Source organism: Ceratotherium simum, chromosome 13 (assembly GCF_057802395.1).
Source record: "Ceratotherium simum simum isolate JZ-2026a chromosome 13, ASM5780239v1, whole genome shotgun sequence".
In the NCBI taxonomy this organism is placed as follows: domain Eukaryota; kingdom Metazoa; phylum Chordata; class Mammalia; order Perissodactyla; family Rhinocerotidae; genus Ceratotherium; species Ceratotherium simum.
The window spans coordinates 46,781,863-46,797,841 of NC_141912.1; the positions used below are offsets into that span (position 1 = coordinate 46,781,863).

Below are 15,979 nucleotides of genomic sequence, written 5' to 3' on the forward strand. Positions count from 1 at the left end.
TGAATTTGTGAAATGTGTAACACTATGCCTAGAACAGAGTAAGCACCCCATAAACGTCAGTGATGTCTTATTGTTACTGTTTTTGTAATAATGGATTAGCAGAATTGAAAATAATTTAAGTATAAATTTCATTTACTGCTGGTTTCTATCATACTTACAATATAAGATGTTACAACACAAAATTTGCATCTCATGAAAAATTCTATAGATGTATTTCATTCCCTTGATATGCGATTCTGTAGTAGAGTCTTAATTTTTAAATGAAAATACTAGTTTAATATATATCTAGAATAACATGGGAGAAATCACTCATGTTATAATGTAATAAAATTATGATGTGATAAAATGTGTGTATAACATTAAAAAAAATTAAAAACTTCTTCCAGATTTCTGCTTAACTAAGCCATTGAAATCTACGTACGCAGTAGAAGACAACAGAATCTTTTTTTTTTTCCTTAGCCCACATTTAAAAAAATGTGGGTATAAAAACATAAGCTCAGTATGAACACTGCTGGAAGAAAATAGAAGTGATACATTGAAAAATAAAGTGAAACTGCTACTAAATGTTCAAAGTGAATTCTGTCCCAAAGTCTTAAATGTTACATTAACTTCAGCAAAGTTTAAAATTTATTTTGTTTTTTTAATCCATCCAGCCACTCTGTGTCTTTTGGTTGGTGAATTCAATTCATTTACATTTAGAGTGATTGTTGATATATGAGGGCTTAATACGGCCATTTTATCTTTTGTTTTCTGGTTGTTCTATATTTCCATTGTTTCTTTTCCCTTGTATTTGTGTCTGCCATTTCAGTTTGGTGGCTTTCTGTGATGGCTTTCTCACTTTCTCTTTATTTATCATTTGTGACTCTGCTCTGACTTTTTGTTTTGTGGTTACCATGAGGTATGTATAAAAGATCTCATAGATGAGATAGTCCGTTTTCTGATAGTTTCTTATCTCCATTAGCTTATGCAGGTTCCATCCCTTTCCTCTTCCCCTTCTATGTTTTTCTTGTCACAAATTATTCTTTTTTGTATTGTGAGTCTGTGACCAAATTGAAGTGGTTATAGTTATTTTTTTGTGTGTGAGGAAGATTGGCCCTGAGCTAACACCCGCTGCCAATCCTCTTTTTGCTTGAGGAAGATTGACACTGAGGTAACATCTGTGCTAGTCTTCCTCTATTTTGTATGTGGGTCACCACCACAGCACGGCTTGATGAGTGGTGTAGGTCCATGCCTGGGATCTGAACCTGTGAGCCCCAGGCTGCTGAAGCAGAGCACGCCAAAGTTAACCACTGTGCTACTGGGCTGGCCCCAGTTATAGTTATTTTTGATGCTTTCTTTCCCTTTATCCTTAATTTTATAATTAAGTGTTTGCTAACCTATTCTGATATAGAGCAGCAATTTTCTGATTTTGTCTATTTATCTCCTTGCTCAAAGCTTTGTAAACCTTTGCCTTTTGTTTCAGGTAGGAGGGCTCCCTTCAGCATTTCTTGTAAGGTTGATCTAGTGGTAATGAACTCCTTCAGCTTTTGTTTGTCTGGGAAAGTTTTTATTTCTCTGTCATATCTGAAGGATAATTTCACTGGATAGAGTATTCTTGGCTGATAGTTTTCGTCTTTCAGTATTTTGAATATATCATTCCACTCTCTCCTAGCCTGTAAGATTTCTGCTGAGAAATCTGTTGAAAGCCTGATAGGGGTTCCTTTGTAGGTTATTTTCTTCTCTCTTGCTGCCCTTAATATTTTCTCTTTGTCATTGACTTTTTTGTGTGTGTGTGAGGAATATCACCCCTGAGCTAACATCCATGCTAATCCTCCTCTTTTTGCTGAGGAAGACCGGCTCTGAGCTAACATCTATTGCCAATCCTCCTCTTCCCCCCTGCCCCAAAGCACCAGTAGATAGTTGTATGTCATAGTCACATGTCCTTCCAGTTGCTGTATGTGGGACATGGCCTCAGCATGGCCGGAGAAGCGGTGCCTCGGTGCGCTCCCGGGATCCAAACCCAGGCCGCCAGTAGTGGAGTGTGCGCACTTAACCGCTAAGCCACGGGGCCGGCCCTGTCATTGACTTTTGACAGTTTTAATATTATATGCCTTGGAGAAGATCTTTTTGCACTGATGTAATTAGGCATTCTATTAGCTTAACGTACTTGTATGTCCAGTTCCTTCCCCAGTTTGAGGAAGTTCTCAGCTATTATTTCTTTGAATAAGCTGTCGGCTCCTTTGCCCCTCTCTTCTCCCTCTGGGATACCTACAAGCCTTACATTACTTTTCCTAATTGAATCGGATATTTCTTGAAGAATTTCTTCATTTTTTAAAAATCTTAGTTTTCTCTCCTCTTCCACCTGGATCATTTCTTGGTTTCTATCTTCAAGTTCACTGAGTCTCTCTTCCATAAGGTCTGCTATATTTCTTATGCTTTCTACATTAAAATATCTCATTAACTGTGTTTTTCATATCCAGAATTTCTGTTTGGTTTTTTTTTTTTAGAGCTTCAATCCCTTTGGTGAAATATTCCTTCTGTTCATTGATTTTATTCCTAAGCTCACTGAACTGTCTTTTTGAGTCTTCTTGTAACTCGTTGAGTTACTTTACGGCAGCTATTTTGAATTCTCTGTCAGTCAGATTGTAAGCTTCTGTGACTTCAAGTTTGGTTTCTGGAGAGTTGTCATTCTTCTGCTCTGCTGTGTAACTGTAGTTCTCCACGGCATTTGATGAGTTGATCCTCTGCTTACGCATTTGGGGTAGTAATCGCCATTCTTATTTGGGTATGGCTTTGGTTACTTTGGTTCTGAGCTGCTTCTGGTTGTATTTGAGAGCCTGCACTTTACATCCTCCACTGCCTCTGCCAGAGGCATCGTCAATGCCCTCCTTGTGCCACTGTGCCTCCGAGGTTGCTGCTGCCTTGCTGCTTATGATGTTGCTGCAGTCTCAGGTATTGCCACCAGAGTCACCAGGTTGTGTGCACTTCTGCTGCTTCTGGGGTCGCCTGGGTCTCATGCTCCCCCACTTGCCCTCTGCAGGCTCTCCACAGGCTGGGGTGCTGCTGCCCTATGCAACACCTGTGCTGCTGCTCCTGGGTTATTGGGGGTGCTGGCAGCACCACTGCCAGGGGCACTGGGTTCACAGGTGTCGCTGTTGCTGCCAGGGGCCCAGGTTCTTGTATGTAGCCCCCGTTGCCAGTAGAACCAGTGCCAGGCGTGCCATCACGAGGGGCTGACTCTCAAGTTCTGCTGTGGTTCCTGAAGCCTCAGGTCACAGGTGCCACCTGCCACTGCTGGGGGAGGAGTAGAGGCTAAGCCACAAGTGTTGTTGTTGGCCCTGCCATCTCTGGTCACTGGTGCCCACCAGTGTGCTTTTTAAGAAGGGCACCCCGCCCTCACTGAGGAAATTTATGCCTTGGATATAGTCCCCACTGCTGGAAAGACCAGTTCCACTGCTGGGGGAGGGGGAGGCAGCCGGCTTGCCAGCTCCGCTCTGTGTCCTGAAGCCTCGGGATGTGTGCATCACCTGCCACCACTGTTGGGGGCAGAGACCAAGCCAGGAGTGCTGTATTTGCCCTTGCAGCAAATAGTCTCTGGCGTGTGTGCCAGTGTGAGGATCCGCATTTTGGATCACCACCACTAGGGGAAAGAGAGCAGACTGCTTCCCTAGTTCCACTGCCTCCCAGAAATCCAGACCACCCACCTTCAGATATATAGATGCATGGATCACTCAGGCATTCTGATGTGCTGTGCAGGGAGTCCTTTGTTGGTGTCTGGATGTCTGACTGGTTGTAACTCAGAGGGGAGAGACAAAGGCAACAACTCACTCTGCCATGATGCTGACGTCACTCCCAAAATGTGTCTTTATTCAAATAGGGAGTTAGAACACCTATGATTAAAAATGCCTCATTTCTTCAGAATAATAAAAATAAGAGCTATTCTAGACTATCGTCAGTAGAGAGTTTTAGCTTGGACATTAAAAACTCTGTTTGCTAGGCCCATAGATTACAGACTTATCTGTGTGCAGCTTTTATTATACACATATGGCTTTATCCCTAAATCCTGAAAAATAATGCAAACCAAAATGTGTCTTTGTCTGCGTCTGTTTGTAGAACAGAATCCTTAGCTGAAACATAGTTTGTCAATGAAGGGCATTCCAATATATATAGCTTTCTATTCCCTGTATTCAGGAGGGAGATACCTAAACATTCACATATTCCTTTTTTTCTAAGTCTGTCTTCCTCTCCACTGTTAGGCAGAGTTGTTCGTGATAACATTTGCTATAATAACTAAAAGCAAACAAACAAAAATGTTTGATATCATCGTTAAATACTAAAAGATCTGAAGTGATTTTTTTTTTTTTGGTGAGGAAGATTGGCCCTGAGCTAACATCTGCACCAATCTTTCTCTGTTTTGTATGTGGGACGCCACCACAGCATGGTCTGATGAGCAGTGTATAGGTCTGCACCCAGGATGGAACCTGTGAACCTCAAACCACTGAAGCAGAGTGTGCAAACTTAACCACTATACCACCGGGCCAGCCCCTGAAGTGATTCTTTTAAAATGATGATACACTCTTACTAGTCCTTACTATGTTCAAAATGCTTGACAAATATTAACTCATTTAATCCCCATAACTCTATGAGGTAGGTGACCATACTGAGGCCAAGAGGTTAGGTACCATGCCCAAGGTCATATAACCAGTGACTGGATTTGAGCCAGGCAGTCCAGATCAAATGAATCCCAGACTCGGAGGGTGGGTCTGGAGAATCAGGTAGTTTTGAAAAGCTCCCAAAGATTCCAAAGAGCAGCCAGGGCTGAGAACCATTCATTAGCAAGCATCACAAACACCTGGAAGGCTTATTAAGCCACAGACTGTTGGGTTCCACTCAAGAGCCTCTGATTGAATGGTTCCCAGGTGATGCTGGTACCATTGGTCTGGGGACCACACTTGAAGAACCTCAGATCTAGGACTCTTAGGAAAGTGACTCTCAGGGCCTTGCTTTTTAAATTATACTACAGTACTTCTTTGCATTTTTTTTTTCTTTTGTGAGGAAGATCAGCCCTGAGCTAACATCCATGCTAATCCTCCTCTTTTAGCTGAGGAAGACTGGTTCTCTGAGCTAACATCTATTGCCAATCCTCCTCCTTTTTTTCCCGCAAAGCCCCAGTAGATAGTTGTATGTCATAGTTGCACATCCTTCTAGTTGCTGTATGTGGAACGTGTCCTCAGCATGGCCGGTGCATCGGTACACACCCGGGATCCGAACCCGGGGCAGCCTGTAGTGGCTCGCGCAAGCGCACTTAACCGCTAAGCCATGGGGCCGGCCCTCTTTGCATTTGAAGAGAGAAACAATTAGTGGTAGTAGCATCAAGAACAAAGTCTACTTTGTAGAGCCTTCTTATCTTTGCCTAATTTGTCATAACTTCCACCTATCACACACCCAACTGTATACTATATAAACCAATAAAAAAACCTCAGAATTTTGTTTCATTTGGTTGTCTATAGCCTCGGTTTTTTCTTATGTAGAATAGAATTAATACCTACCTCACTGTTGTAAGGATGTAATAATAAAATAATATATGTAATCACCCAACACAGTGATTGGCATTTTTGTAATCTCACGATTTTGAGCAAAAATATATTTTTAACAATCATAGTTTATTACTGTTTTCATCTCATATATTTTAGCAAAAAAGCTAAGGACTACTTACCATGGGATTATCTTTTGCAGATCTGTATGCTTTTATTTCCGGCATGTTTTTCTCAAGAAGTGCTAGAAGCCACTTTTTGGATTTTGACCAGTTTCTAGGTGAAAAATTTGCATATAAATTAATTTGAGAGCGCTTTATGAGTAACAGGTTACAGCACAAAAGGGGGAATGTCTATGGAATTATAATTATTTCTCCAAATTTCTTCATTTTCAGCTAGAATTTCATGAGAGGTCTACCTTCAGACTTACTAATTCACAAGGAAAATTAAAGGGGCAAGGTGGCCACATTTTAGTGTCTTTTGCAAATAAATGTTCCAATTCCTACAGGATTGGCATTGAATAAGAAAACAGGGCCCATGACCTGCTTGGTCTACTTTTACTCTGGCTCTTGTCAGTTGCGGGAGGATGAAAAACCAGCACAGGGACCCACTACCCACTGCTGGGTTTATCCAGGGAAAGCAAATTGGCTATGATCTTTTTAATCTTTTCTGACCAGTTATCATTGTAGACTAACTACCAAGAGATTAAAAAATCATGAGTTATTTTGCATTCGAATCATTTTATAAACATTTATCTCAGCCAACTGTGAGAAATACATTTGACCACACCTACTTTTGCCTCAGAGAAAGTAAGGACAATAATGTCTGATTCTGAGACGGGTCACACTTGATGATTTAGCATGGTTCCAAATTGGTGGATTGAATGTGATAATAAGCTGTAAATGAGATAAAAGGCCTCAAAATAAATTCTTCATTTCATTCTCATTCTCTCTTTCTCTCTCTCATTTTTGGTCCTCAAAATAAGAAAAAATGGAAATAATACAACCCTCTTCTTCATTTCCTCCCTCAATTCACACACACACCAAAAACAAACTGGTCCTAAGAAATAGCTTCTCTCTCTTCCACTTAAACTGCTGTTATATCTACTTAGAACAGCGAAATGAGAGAAATGTATGAATCGCTGAGAAGAGCGTGGTCAATGAAGTAATTATAGGCAACAAACACTCTACCTTAGGAGACATTCTGGCATCTGGGACCCATACTCAAAACCTTCATCATAAACTTGAAAATGCTGATAGAACTCCCTGCTTTTCCTCGTGTTTGTGGGAAACAAACCTTTTTTAAAGAGCACATTCACTGTGACTGGATAAAGGAGATGCCTACAAAGATAGAAACACATAAAAAGTCAGACCTGATGACCAAAATAGAAAGGCACAAGAGACAAAGAGGGCATTATTTAATAGCTATATATTAGGGGTAGATAATAATATGTGACAGACTCTTTTGTGAAAAAGTCACTCTTAAGAGGTTTTAATATCTGCTTACTGTGGTCCAGATGACTTGGAGTAACTGAAATTGTGGTCTTAGTTACCTGAAGATTTTAAAATGCTTTCTAAGCAAGCACTGTTAGATCTTGACAAATGTGAGATGGTACATAGAAATAAATTGATTCAATACAATTTCAACAAGGATTTATTTAACAAATAATAACAATAACTAGCCAGCCCTGGTGGTTTAGTGGTTAAGATTTGGTGCTCTCACCACCACAGCCCAGGTTTGTTTCCCCAGTCAGGGAACCGCAGCACCCATCTGTTAGTTGTCAGACTGTGGCGGCTGAGTGTTGCTGTGTTGCTGAAAGCTACGCCACCGGGATTTCAAATACCAGCAGGGTCACCCGTGGTGGACAGGTTTCAGCAGAGCTTCCACACTAGAACAGATGAGGAAGAAGCACCTGGCCACTCACTTCCGAAAAAATTGGCCATGAAAACCCTGTGAATAGCAGCAGAGCATTGTCTGATACAGCATTGGAAGGTGAGTGGATGGTGCGAAAAGACCAGGCAAGGTTCCGCTCTGCTGTACACAGAGTCGCTAGGAGTCAGAATTGATTCGATGGCACTAACAACAAAAAAAACAGTAACTAAGATACAGCTCATGCCTCTAGATAGCAGCAAAAAGTAACCAAATAACCGAACAAAGAATCAAGGTCAATATTAGTGACCAAATTTCCTAATATCTCATGGGATCCTACAAGTTTGAAATATTTCATATTGAAATATAGCACCTATCATCAGCCAATTTTACCATAAGTGAATAAAATGATTACTGTGGCATACTTAAGTAAAAGGATATCAAAGATTGTTAATATGCCCTAGATAGTAACACTAAGTACTGTTTATTTCATTTTTATTTACCATCCCATCCTCACTAGAAAACTTGCAGGATCTCTTTACCCCAAAGTTTCAAAGATATCCAAGAATTAGTTTTGTTTTGTTGTAGATACTGGGCATGCTAAAAGTTTGGCTGGTTGCTTGTTTTTCTTTTCGCTTTCTCTCTCTCTTTTTCTGGACCTCTAACAAAATATTAAATGTTCTGTCTTATGAGTCTGCACTGTTGAATCCTGCCTCCAGCATCCCAGTATCCCACTGAGATGGAAAAATGCCTTATTGGTAACTTAATTTACCAAATCTCCTTATGCATGTGGGGAATTCTTCTCATGGCTCCCATGCCCAGCCCTTACCTTTACCAGGAAGCCTCAGAACATGGCTGAGTGCTACCTGGCTTCTGCCCTTTCCTGTCTCACCTGTGTCTCAGCACCAACCCTCTAGGAGGACCCTGGGCTCAGCCCTGAGGCCCACATTGACTTTGCTTCAGCCACCCTTTCAAGCCTCTCAAACATCCGGACCTTTGTCATCTACTTTATGATTCTGTCCTCTCCCCGTCCTTTCAATGTCTACTTGTAATCACATGTTACATTGAACGTTTTTTTCAAAATTCTGATGGACGCATGACAATTGTAAGAGGAAAATCCATGTAGAGCACACACAATTGTATGGAATGACTAAAGAGAAATTACTTTAACGTATTAAAATGATTACATTGGCTTATTTGCTCATCTTAAAATCAGAGTGCTAAATGAAAATTGCCCATTAATTACAATTTAAAAGATTAATATAATCTCTTAAATGCCTAGTTAGGTAGACTTCATCAATCCACCAGATAATTTTTGAAGTCCAAGGTATATGCTTCAAATTTTTTAAAATTTTTATTCCAAAAAAACAAGATTAAATAATACCAATGCCTCTATTTACCTTACTAAGTTGCTCAGGTCCATTGTCCCATGAGTGCCTAAATTCTCCAGTTGTTCATGTAATTCTTCAGTCAGTTGTCCAGTGAACTGATATACATTGCTAGTCCCTAGTTTCTCTTTCATCACAGTATAAAGTTTTTCATGCATTGTTAAAAATACATTCTTTGGAATTGATGCTATAAACAGAGAAAACTATTATCAAAAGAAACAACTCCTTGAAGCAAATAGTCAATGTACCCCTACTAATACTTGGTCAGTAGGGACTATAGCCAATGTCCACCCAGTACATAAAATCACCTCCTGCAAATAAAAGTAGATGAAGATCCAACCCATTCTGTGAGACAGTAAAAGTATGTAGGGTGATTCACTTTAAGGGATGATCTATAAATGGGTGATTAAGAGGGCTTCTGGAGGGACTGGCCTGGTGGCATAGTGGTTAAGTCCATGAGCTCCGTTTCGGCGGCCCAAGGGTTCGCAGGTTCAGATCCCGGGCGCAGATGTATGCACTGCTTATCAAGCCATGCTGTGGCAGCGTCCCACACATAAAGCAGAGGAAGATGGGCATGGATGTCAGCCCAGGGCCAATCTTCCTCAGCAAAAAGAGGAGGATTGGCAACAGATGTTAGCTCAGGGCTAATCTTCCTCACATAAAAAAAAAGAGGGCCTCTGGAAAACACAAATCTAATGATTATGTCCATGTTTAAAACCTTTCATGGCTTCTTATCCTTAACAAAGTTTACAAGGTCTTCTATCATCTTTCTAGCTCTCCAATGATATTTCCACCCCCTTCTCCCTCCAAATCTATATTCCAGGTTTACTGAAAACACACACTCTTTTATATATCCCAGCATTTTCATGAGCTGTTCTATCTGCTCAGAATGTTCCCTACTTGACCAACCTTCCCCCGACCCACAAGCCATAAATTTCTCCTGCTAATTTCTATTTCTCTTTCAAGCGTCTTCTTGAACATTACTTCCACCAGGAGGCCTTTCCTAAACCCATGACTAGCTTTGGCCCCACTATTTCCTCCATATTAGGATTCATGCTCCTTCCACCATGCATACTCCTGCTTGGGTTGAGGTGGTGAGAGTACGAGCGAGTTTTTAAACTCATTATTCCTTTTTATTTTTCTTTAATCCTGTTTTATTGTCTTCAAAGTAACTTTTTCAAAAAATAATTTTTACTTTTGTAATTCATCATTCTATTCTGTGTAGATTACATTTTGTGTAAATTAATTAAAAATAATTTTTAGATTTCCTGAGCATACATCTTCTCTGTGGTAGGGGAATACACGAGAGGAATAAGAAGCTGGCTCAACAGTAAATATTAACATATTTCATCTAAGTAGAAATATTTAAACATAAAAGTCCACACAGGAAACATAAGTGAGAAAAACTGATCAATTCCATATACCTCTGATAGGTGAGTAAGTAGGCATATTTTCCTGAAGGGATATGTGAACTTACAGATCAAGAGCCTTCAAAGTATTTATATTCTTTGATCTGGAATTCCATAGTCCAAACATCAAGAAGCACTAAACAGTCAAAGAATTTAAGCAACATGTTGTGATTTTAATGCAAACAGAAAGAAAAAATAATCATGCTAATAATCACTGACAGCTTTTAAAACAAACTGTTTCGTCTTAATGGCAAGAAATGCACGAGAGGCTACCTGAAAAAAAACCTAGGAAAGAAGCAAAAAGGGAAGCAAAGAGAAAGAAGCCGTAGACAGCAGAAGCAAGCACAGACATTGTGAAAGCAGAGAAAAGAACCAGGCACAAAATGAACCAGCTCTGCATTCTTGGGAGGACAAATGACCTCAGGACACATGTTTGCAGCCTGGGAAAAAATAAAGGCAGACTGTCACACTGGAAGCGTGCTGACTGTACAATCCAGCAGTCTCTGAGGATGGAGAATGAACGGGCACCAATTACATGAAGCCAAGCCCCACTTACCTTAACAGCCCTATGGAATATGTCAGGAAATGCCATGTAAAGGGTTTACTAAGCAGTGGAATTCTACTTTCAGAGAGAAGAGTAGCAACAAGGGATCAAGCCAAGAGCTATAGCCTGTAGAACATTGTATACACAGCAGCAGAAGAGAGTTAGCAACATTATGGAGAGCTGTAACAGGATACAGACTCCAAATATTTTCCAAAGTAAACATCAGTGAGGTAACCTCATCTCTTATACATGTCTAATCAAGATCTAAATGTATCAGGTTGCCAATAATTTTTTTTTCAATGACCAAACTCATCATAAATTCTTTTCTCCTACTATCCCTACTCTAAAGAATAAAAAAACGGGCCCTCTCATTTCTTGATAGAGGAGTGAGGAGGATGTAATTGTTACTTAAAACTACTTTTGGATTCCAATGTTGTATTTTAAATGAAATATCTGAAAAAATTCTTCACCTGTATGATAGACAGGATTTTGCACTGCCAGTTTAAAATCTACTTCTTTGGCTTTTAGAAACACGTTAACTCCCTCTTCTTCAGTAACAAAGGTCATTCGGTTGCCCATAGCAAAGACTGTAAATATTGGTCCATGCTGAAAGAAAACACACAAATACAGATCATATTAGTAAGTGTCAGGGGAAGAGGAAGAATCTCCCTCTGCCCTTTCCCTTAAGGTTCTTATGGCTGGCCAAATAATTAACAAGACAGGTTAGTAGGAGAAAATAATACCAAGTTTAATAACATGTATACATGGGAGAAAGCAGGGACACTGCGTTTCTCAACACAATAGCAGAAATTCTCATCTTAAATACCATGTTCAGCCAACAACAAAGGAGGATGTTGGGGGTGGGGGGAGTCAGTTACAGGAGATTACCACTAAAGCACAGTAAACAAGAGTAAGGTTATTATGCAGATTTAAGGCCTCACCTTCCACATTGATAAGCCTCTAGAAATGAGGCCATCCCCCCCCTTCCCAAAACAGAGAGGGAGATACCTTTACAAATGGAGATTTCGCTTCTAAATGTAAATGTTTGTCTGGCAACTCCTTGCAGGGATATCCAGAGAATGTGGCCAGAGAGAGAGAACTTCTGATAAGATGGGCTTGTTGGTGCCTTTCCTATTGTAACATTTATCCTACATTATTTTTACAGCCATCATGATAGAAGAACTGTTCCAGGAAGGAGGCACCATGTCAAATTCTTTAGGCAGTTAGTGGGGGAGGTCAAATGTCCCTCAGAGAAAACAATCAAGGTAAAGAGATATATTTTAGGATGGCCAAATCTCGATCTCCCACAATGGAAACTTGGGGGGGGGGGGTCTTTTTTTCACTCAGCATAATTCACTGAGATCCATCCAGGTTGTTTTATGTATCAATAGCTCATTCCTTTACATTTCTGAGTAGTATTCCATGGTATGGATATACCACAGTTCGTTTAAACATTGTTGAAGGACATTTATGTTTTTTTCAGTTTCAGGCTGTTACAAAAAAAGTTGCTATAAACATTCATGTACAGGTTTTTGTGTGAACATAAGTTTTCACTTCTCTAGAATAAGTGCCCAGAAGTGCAATTGCTGAGTCATTTGGTAGCTATGTGTTTCATTGTTTAATAAACTGCCAAAGGGTTTTCCAGAGTGGTTGTACCATTTTACATTTCTACCAGCAACATATGAGTGATTCAGTTTCTCTGCATCTTTACCAGCATTTGGCTGTTCTCATTATTTTTTATTTAGCCATTCTGTTAGGTGCATAGTGATATCTCACTGTGGTTTTAATTTGCATGTCCCCAAGTGCTAATGACATTGAACAGTTTTTCATGTGTTCATTTGCTACCTGTATATCTATTCTCTTCAGTAAATTATCTGTTCATGTCATTTATTAATTTTATAATTGGACTGTTATTTTTTTTTTTTTAATATTGAGTGTTGAGAGCCAGCCCTGACAGCCCAGTGGTTAAAGTTGGGCACTTTCACCACTTCAGTGGCCCAGGTTTGTTTCTCAGTCACGGAACAACACCACCCATCTGTCAGTTGCCATGCTGTGGCAGCAGCTCACAGAGAAGAGCTAAAATGACTTACAACTAGGATATACAACCATGTGCCAGAAGACTGGGGAGGAAAAGAAAAAAGAGGAAGATTGGCAACAGATGTTAGCTCAGGGCGAATCTTTCCCTGCAAAAAAAAATATTGAGTGTTGAGAGTTCTTTATATATTCTAGATACTAGTCTTTTGTTGGATACATGACTTGCAAATATTTCCCTCAGTCTATATCTTGTTTGTTCATCCTCTTAATGGGGTCTTAGAGCAAAAGTTTTTAATTTTGATGAGGTCCAATTTATCAGTTTTTGCTTTTATAAACTGTGCTTTTGTTGTCAAGTCTAAGAACTATTTCCTAGCCCTAGATTAAGAAGATATTTTCCTATATTTTTTTCTAAAAGTTTTATGGTTTTATGTTTTATTTGTTGAAAAGGCTATCTTTACTCCATTGAGTAAAGGTGCTTTTGCATCTTTGTCTAAAATCAGTTGAGCATTTAGGTGTGTCTATTTCTGGATTCTCTATTCTGTTTCATTGATCTTTGAATCTATCCCTCCACCAATACCACACAGTCTTGATTACTGTCACCATATAATAAGTCTTGAAATTGAGTAGAGTGATTCCTCCCATTTTATTCTTCTCTTTCAAAACTGTTTTAGCTATTCTAGCTCTTTTGCCTTTTCATATAAATTCTTGAGTAATCTTACCTATACCTACAAAAAAAACTTGCTGAGAATTTGATACGATTTGCATTAAACCTGTAAATCAATTTAGGGAGAACTGACATCTTTACAATGTTGGCTTTTCCAGTCCATCAACATAGTATGTCTCTTCATTTGATTTCTTTTATCAACGTTTTGTAGTTTTCAGCACACAACTCCTATACATGTTTTGTTAAATTTACACCTAAATATTTCTTTCTCTTTTTGAGTCATTGTAAATGGTATTGTATTTTTAATTACCATTTCCACATATTCATTGTTAATATGTATCAATACAATTGATTTTTGCATGTTGGCTTTATATCCTACAACCTTGCTGAACTCACTTATTAGTTCCAGGAGATTTTTTGTAGATTCTCAGGATTTTCTAAGGAGACAATCATGTCAGCTGCAAATAGGGACAGTTTTATTCTTACTTCCTATATGTCTTTTACTTCTGTTTTCTTGCTTTATTGCACTCCCTAGAACTTCCAGCACTATGTGGAATAAGAGTGGTGATAGTAGACATCCTTGCTTTGTTCCCAATCAGAGATGAAGCATTTAATCTTTCACCATTAAGACGGCTATTAGCTGTAGGGTTTTTGTAGATGTTCTTTATCAAGTTGAAGAAGATCCTCTCTGTTAGTACTTTTCTGAGAGGTTTTTTTTTTAATCATGAACGGATGTTGACTTTTGTCAAATGTTTTTTCTGTATCAATTATCATGATTGTTTGCTTTTTCTTCTTTGGCTGTTAATATGGTGGCTTACACTGATTGGTTTTCAAATACTGCACCAGTCTTGAATCCCTGGAACAGACCTCACTTGGGAACTGGGTATAACTCCTTTCATATATTGCTAAATTTTATTTGCTGATATTTTTTAAGGAGTTTTGCATCTATTAACTATAGTTTTCTTCTTTTGTACTGTCTTTTTCTGGTCTGGTATCAGGGTGATATTGCTTCATAAAATGAACAGGGAAATTCCCCCTTCTCTTCTACTTTCTGTATAGAAGTGATGTTAATTCTTCTTTAAATATTTGGCATAATTCTCCAGTAAAACAATCTGGGCCTAGAAATTTCCTTTTTGGGAGTTTTAAAATTATTAACTTAATATTATTGTTAGTGCTGTTGAGTCAACTCCAACTCCTAGCAACTCCTGTAAAGCAGAGTAGAACCCTGCCCAGTCTTTTTGCACCATCCTCTCACCTTTTGGTGCTACATCAGACAATGCTCCACTGCTATTCACAGGGTTTTCATGGACAATTTTCCAAAGTGGGTGGCCAGGTCCTTCTTCCTAGTCTGTCTGAGTCTAGAAGCTCTGTTGAAACCTGTGTACCATGGGTGACCCTGCTGGTATCCAAAATCCCGTTAGCATAGCTTTCAGCATCACAGCAACACCCAGCTGCCACAGTATGACAACCCAAGATGGGTGGCATGGTTCCCTGACCAGAAACAAACGCAGGCTGCAGCCACGAGAGCACCGAATCTTAACCACTAGACCACCAGGGCTGGGTCAATTTCCTGAATTGTATAGGCCTATTCAAGTTATCTATTTCATATTGAATAGTTGTGCTGGTTTGCTTTTTGATGAATTGGTCCATTTCATCTAAGTTGTCAAATTTATATGTGTAGGGTTGCTCACAGTATTCTCTTAACACCGTTTTGATGTCTGCAGGGTATGCAATAATATCTCTTGTTTTATACCGACTTCGGTTTTTTATGTCTTCTCTCTTTCTTTCTTTGTCAGTCTTGCATGAGGTCTTTCGACGTTATTGATTTTTTTAAAGAACTGGCTCTTTCTTTTATTGATTTTCTCTATTGTTTTTCTGTTTTCAATTTCATTGATTTCTGCTCTTCAGTATTTCCTTCCTCCTGCTTGTTTTAGGTTTGTTTTGCTCTTTTGTGAGAGGGGGCTGAGGGTGAAGCTTTGATTACTGATTTTAGACATCCTTTTTTATAATGTAAATATTTAGTGATATAAATTTTCCTCTCAGTACTGCTATAGCTGTGTCCCAAACATTCTGATAGATTGCATTATTTTCTTTCAATTCAATATATTTTTATTTCCCTTGAGAATTTTGCTTTGATTCATGGATTACTTAGATGTTCTTTAGTTTCTAAGTATATTGTTTAGTTTCTAGCTTCTTGTTATCTTTCTGTTTCATATCTTCAAGTTTCAAGGGAACTTGAAAAGAACGTGTGCCCTGCTTTGTTATGTGGAACGTTCTGTAAGTATTCCTTAAATCCTTTTGGTTGATGGTCTTTTATATTCTAGCTGATTTTCTGTCTACCTGTTCTATCAATTGCTGAGAGAGGGTTGTTGAAGTGTCCAACTATAGTTGTGGATTTGCCCATTTCAAATCTATTTCAGTTTTGGCTTCACATAATTTGCAGCTCTGCTGTTTGGTGCATGCACATTTATGATTGTTAACTCTTCTTGGTATACTGACACTTTTATCATTATATAACATCCCTCTCTGTCTCTGATGATCTTCTTTGCTCTGAAGCT

At 39.1% G+C, this 15,979-nt stretch overlaps 1 protein-coding gene across 1 annotated transcript in view; it reads right to left on the reverse strand.

Moving 5' to 3' along the window:
* CYP39A1 (cytochrome P450 family 39 subfamily A member 1) overlaps window positions 1-15,979 on the reverse strand; it is a 90,442-nt gene that overhangs the window by 66,681 nt on the left and 7,782 nt on the right. The window contains exons 2-5 of the mRNA XM_004424053.3: window positions 11,194-11,329; window positions 8,783-8,957; window positions 6,704-6,853; window positions 5,696-5,789 (exon numbers count right to left, since the gene is read on the reverse strand). Coding sequence (XP_004424110.2) covers window positions 5,696-5,789; window positions 6,704-6,853; window positions 8,783-8,957; window positions 11,194-11,329 — 555 coding nt within the window. The remainder of the gene's footprint in view (window positions 1-5,695; window positions 5,790-6,703; window positions 6,854-8,782; window positions 8,958-11,193; window positions 11,330-15,979) is intronic.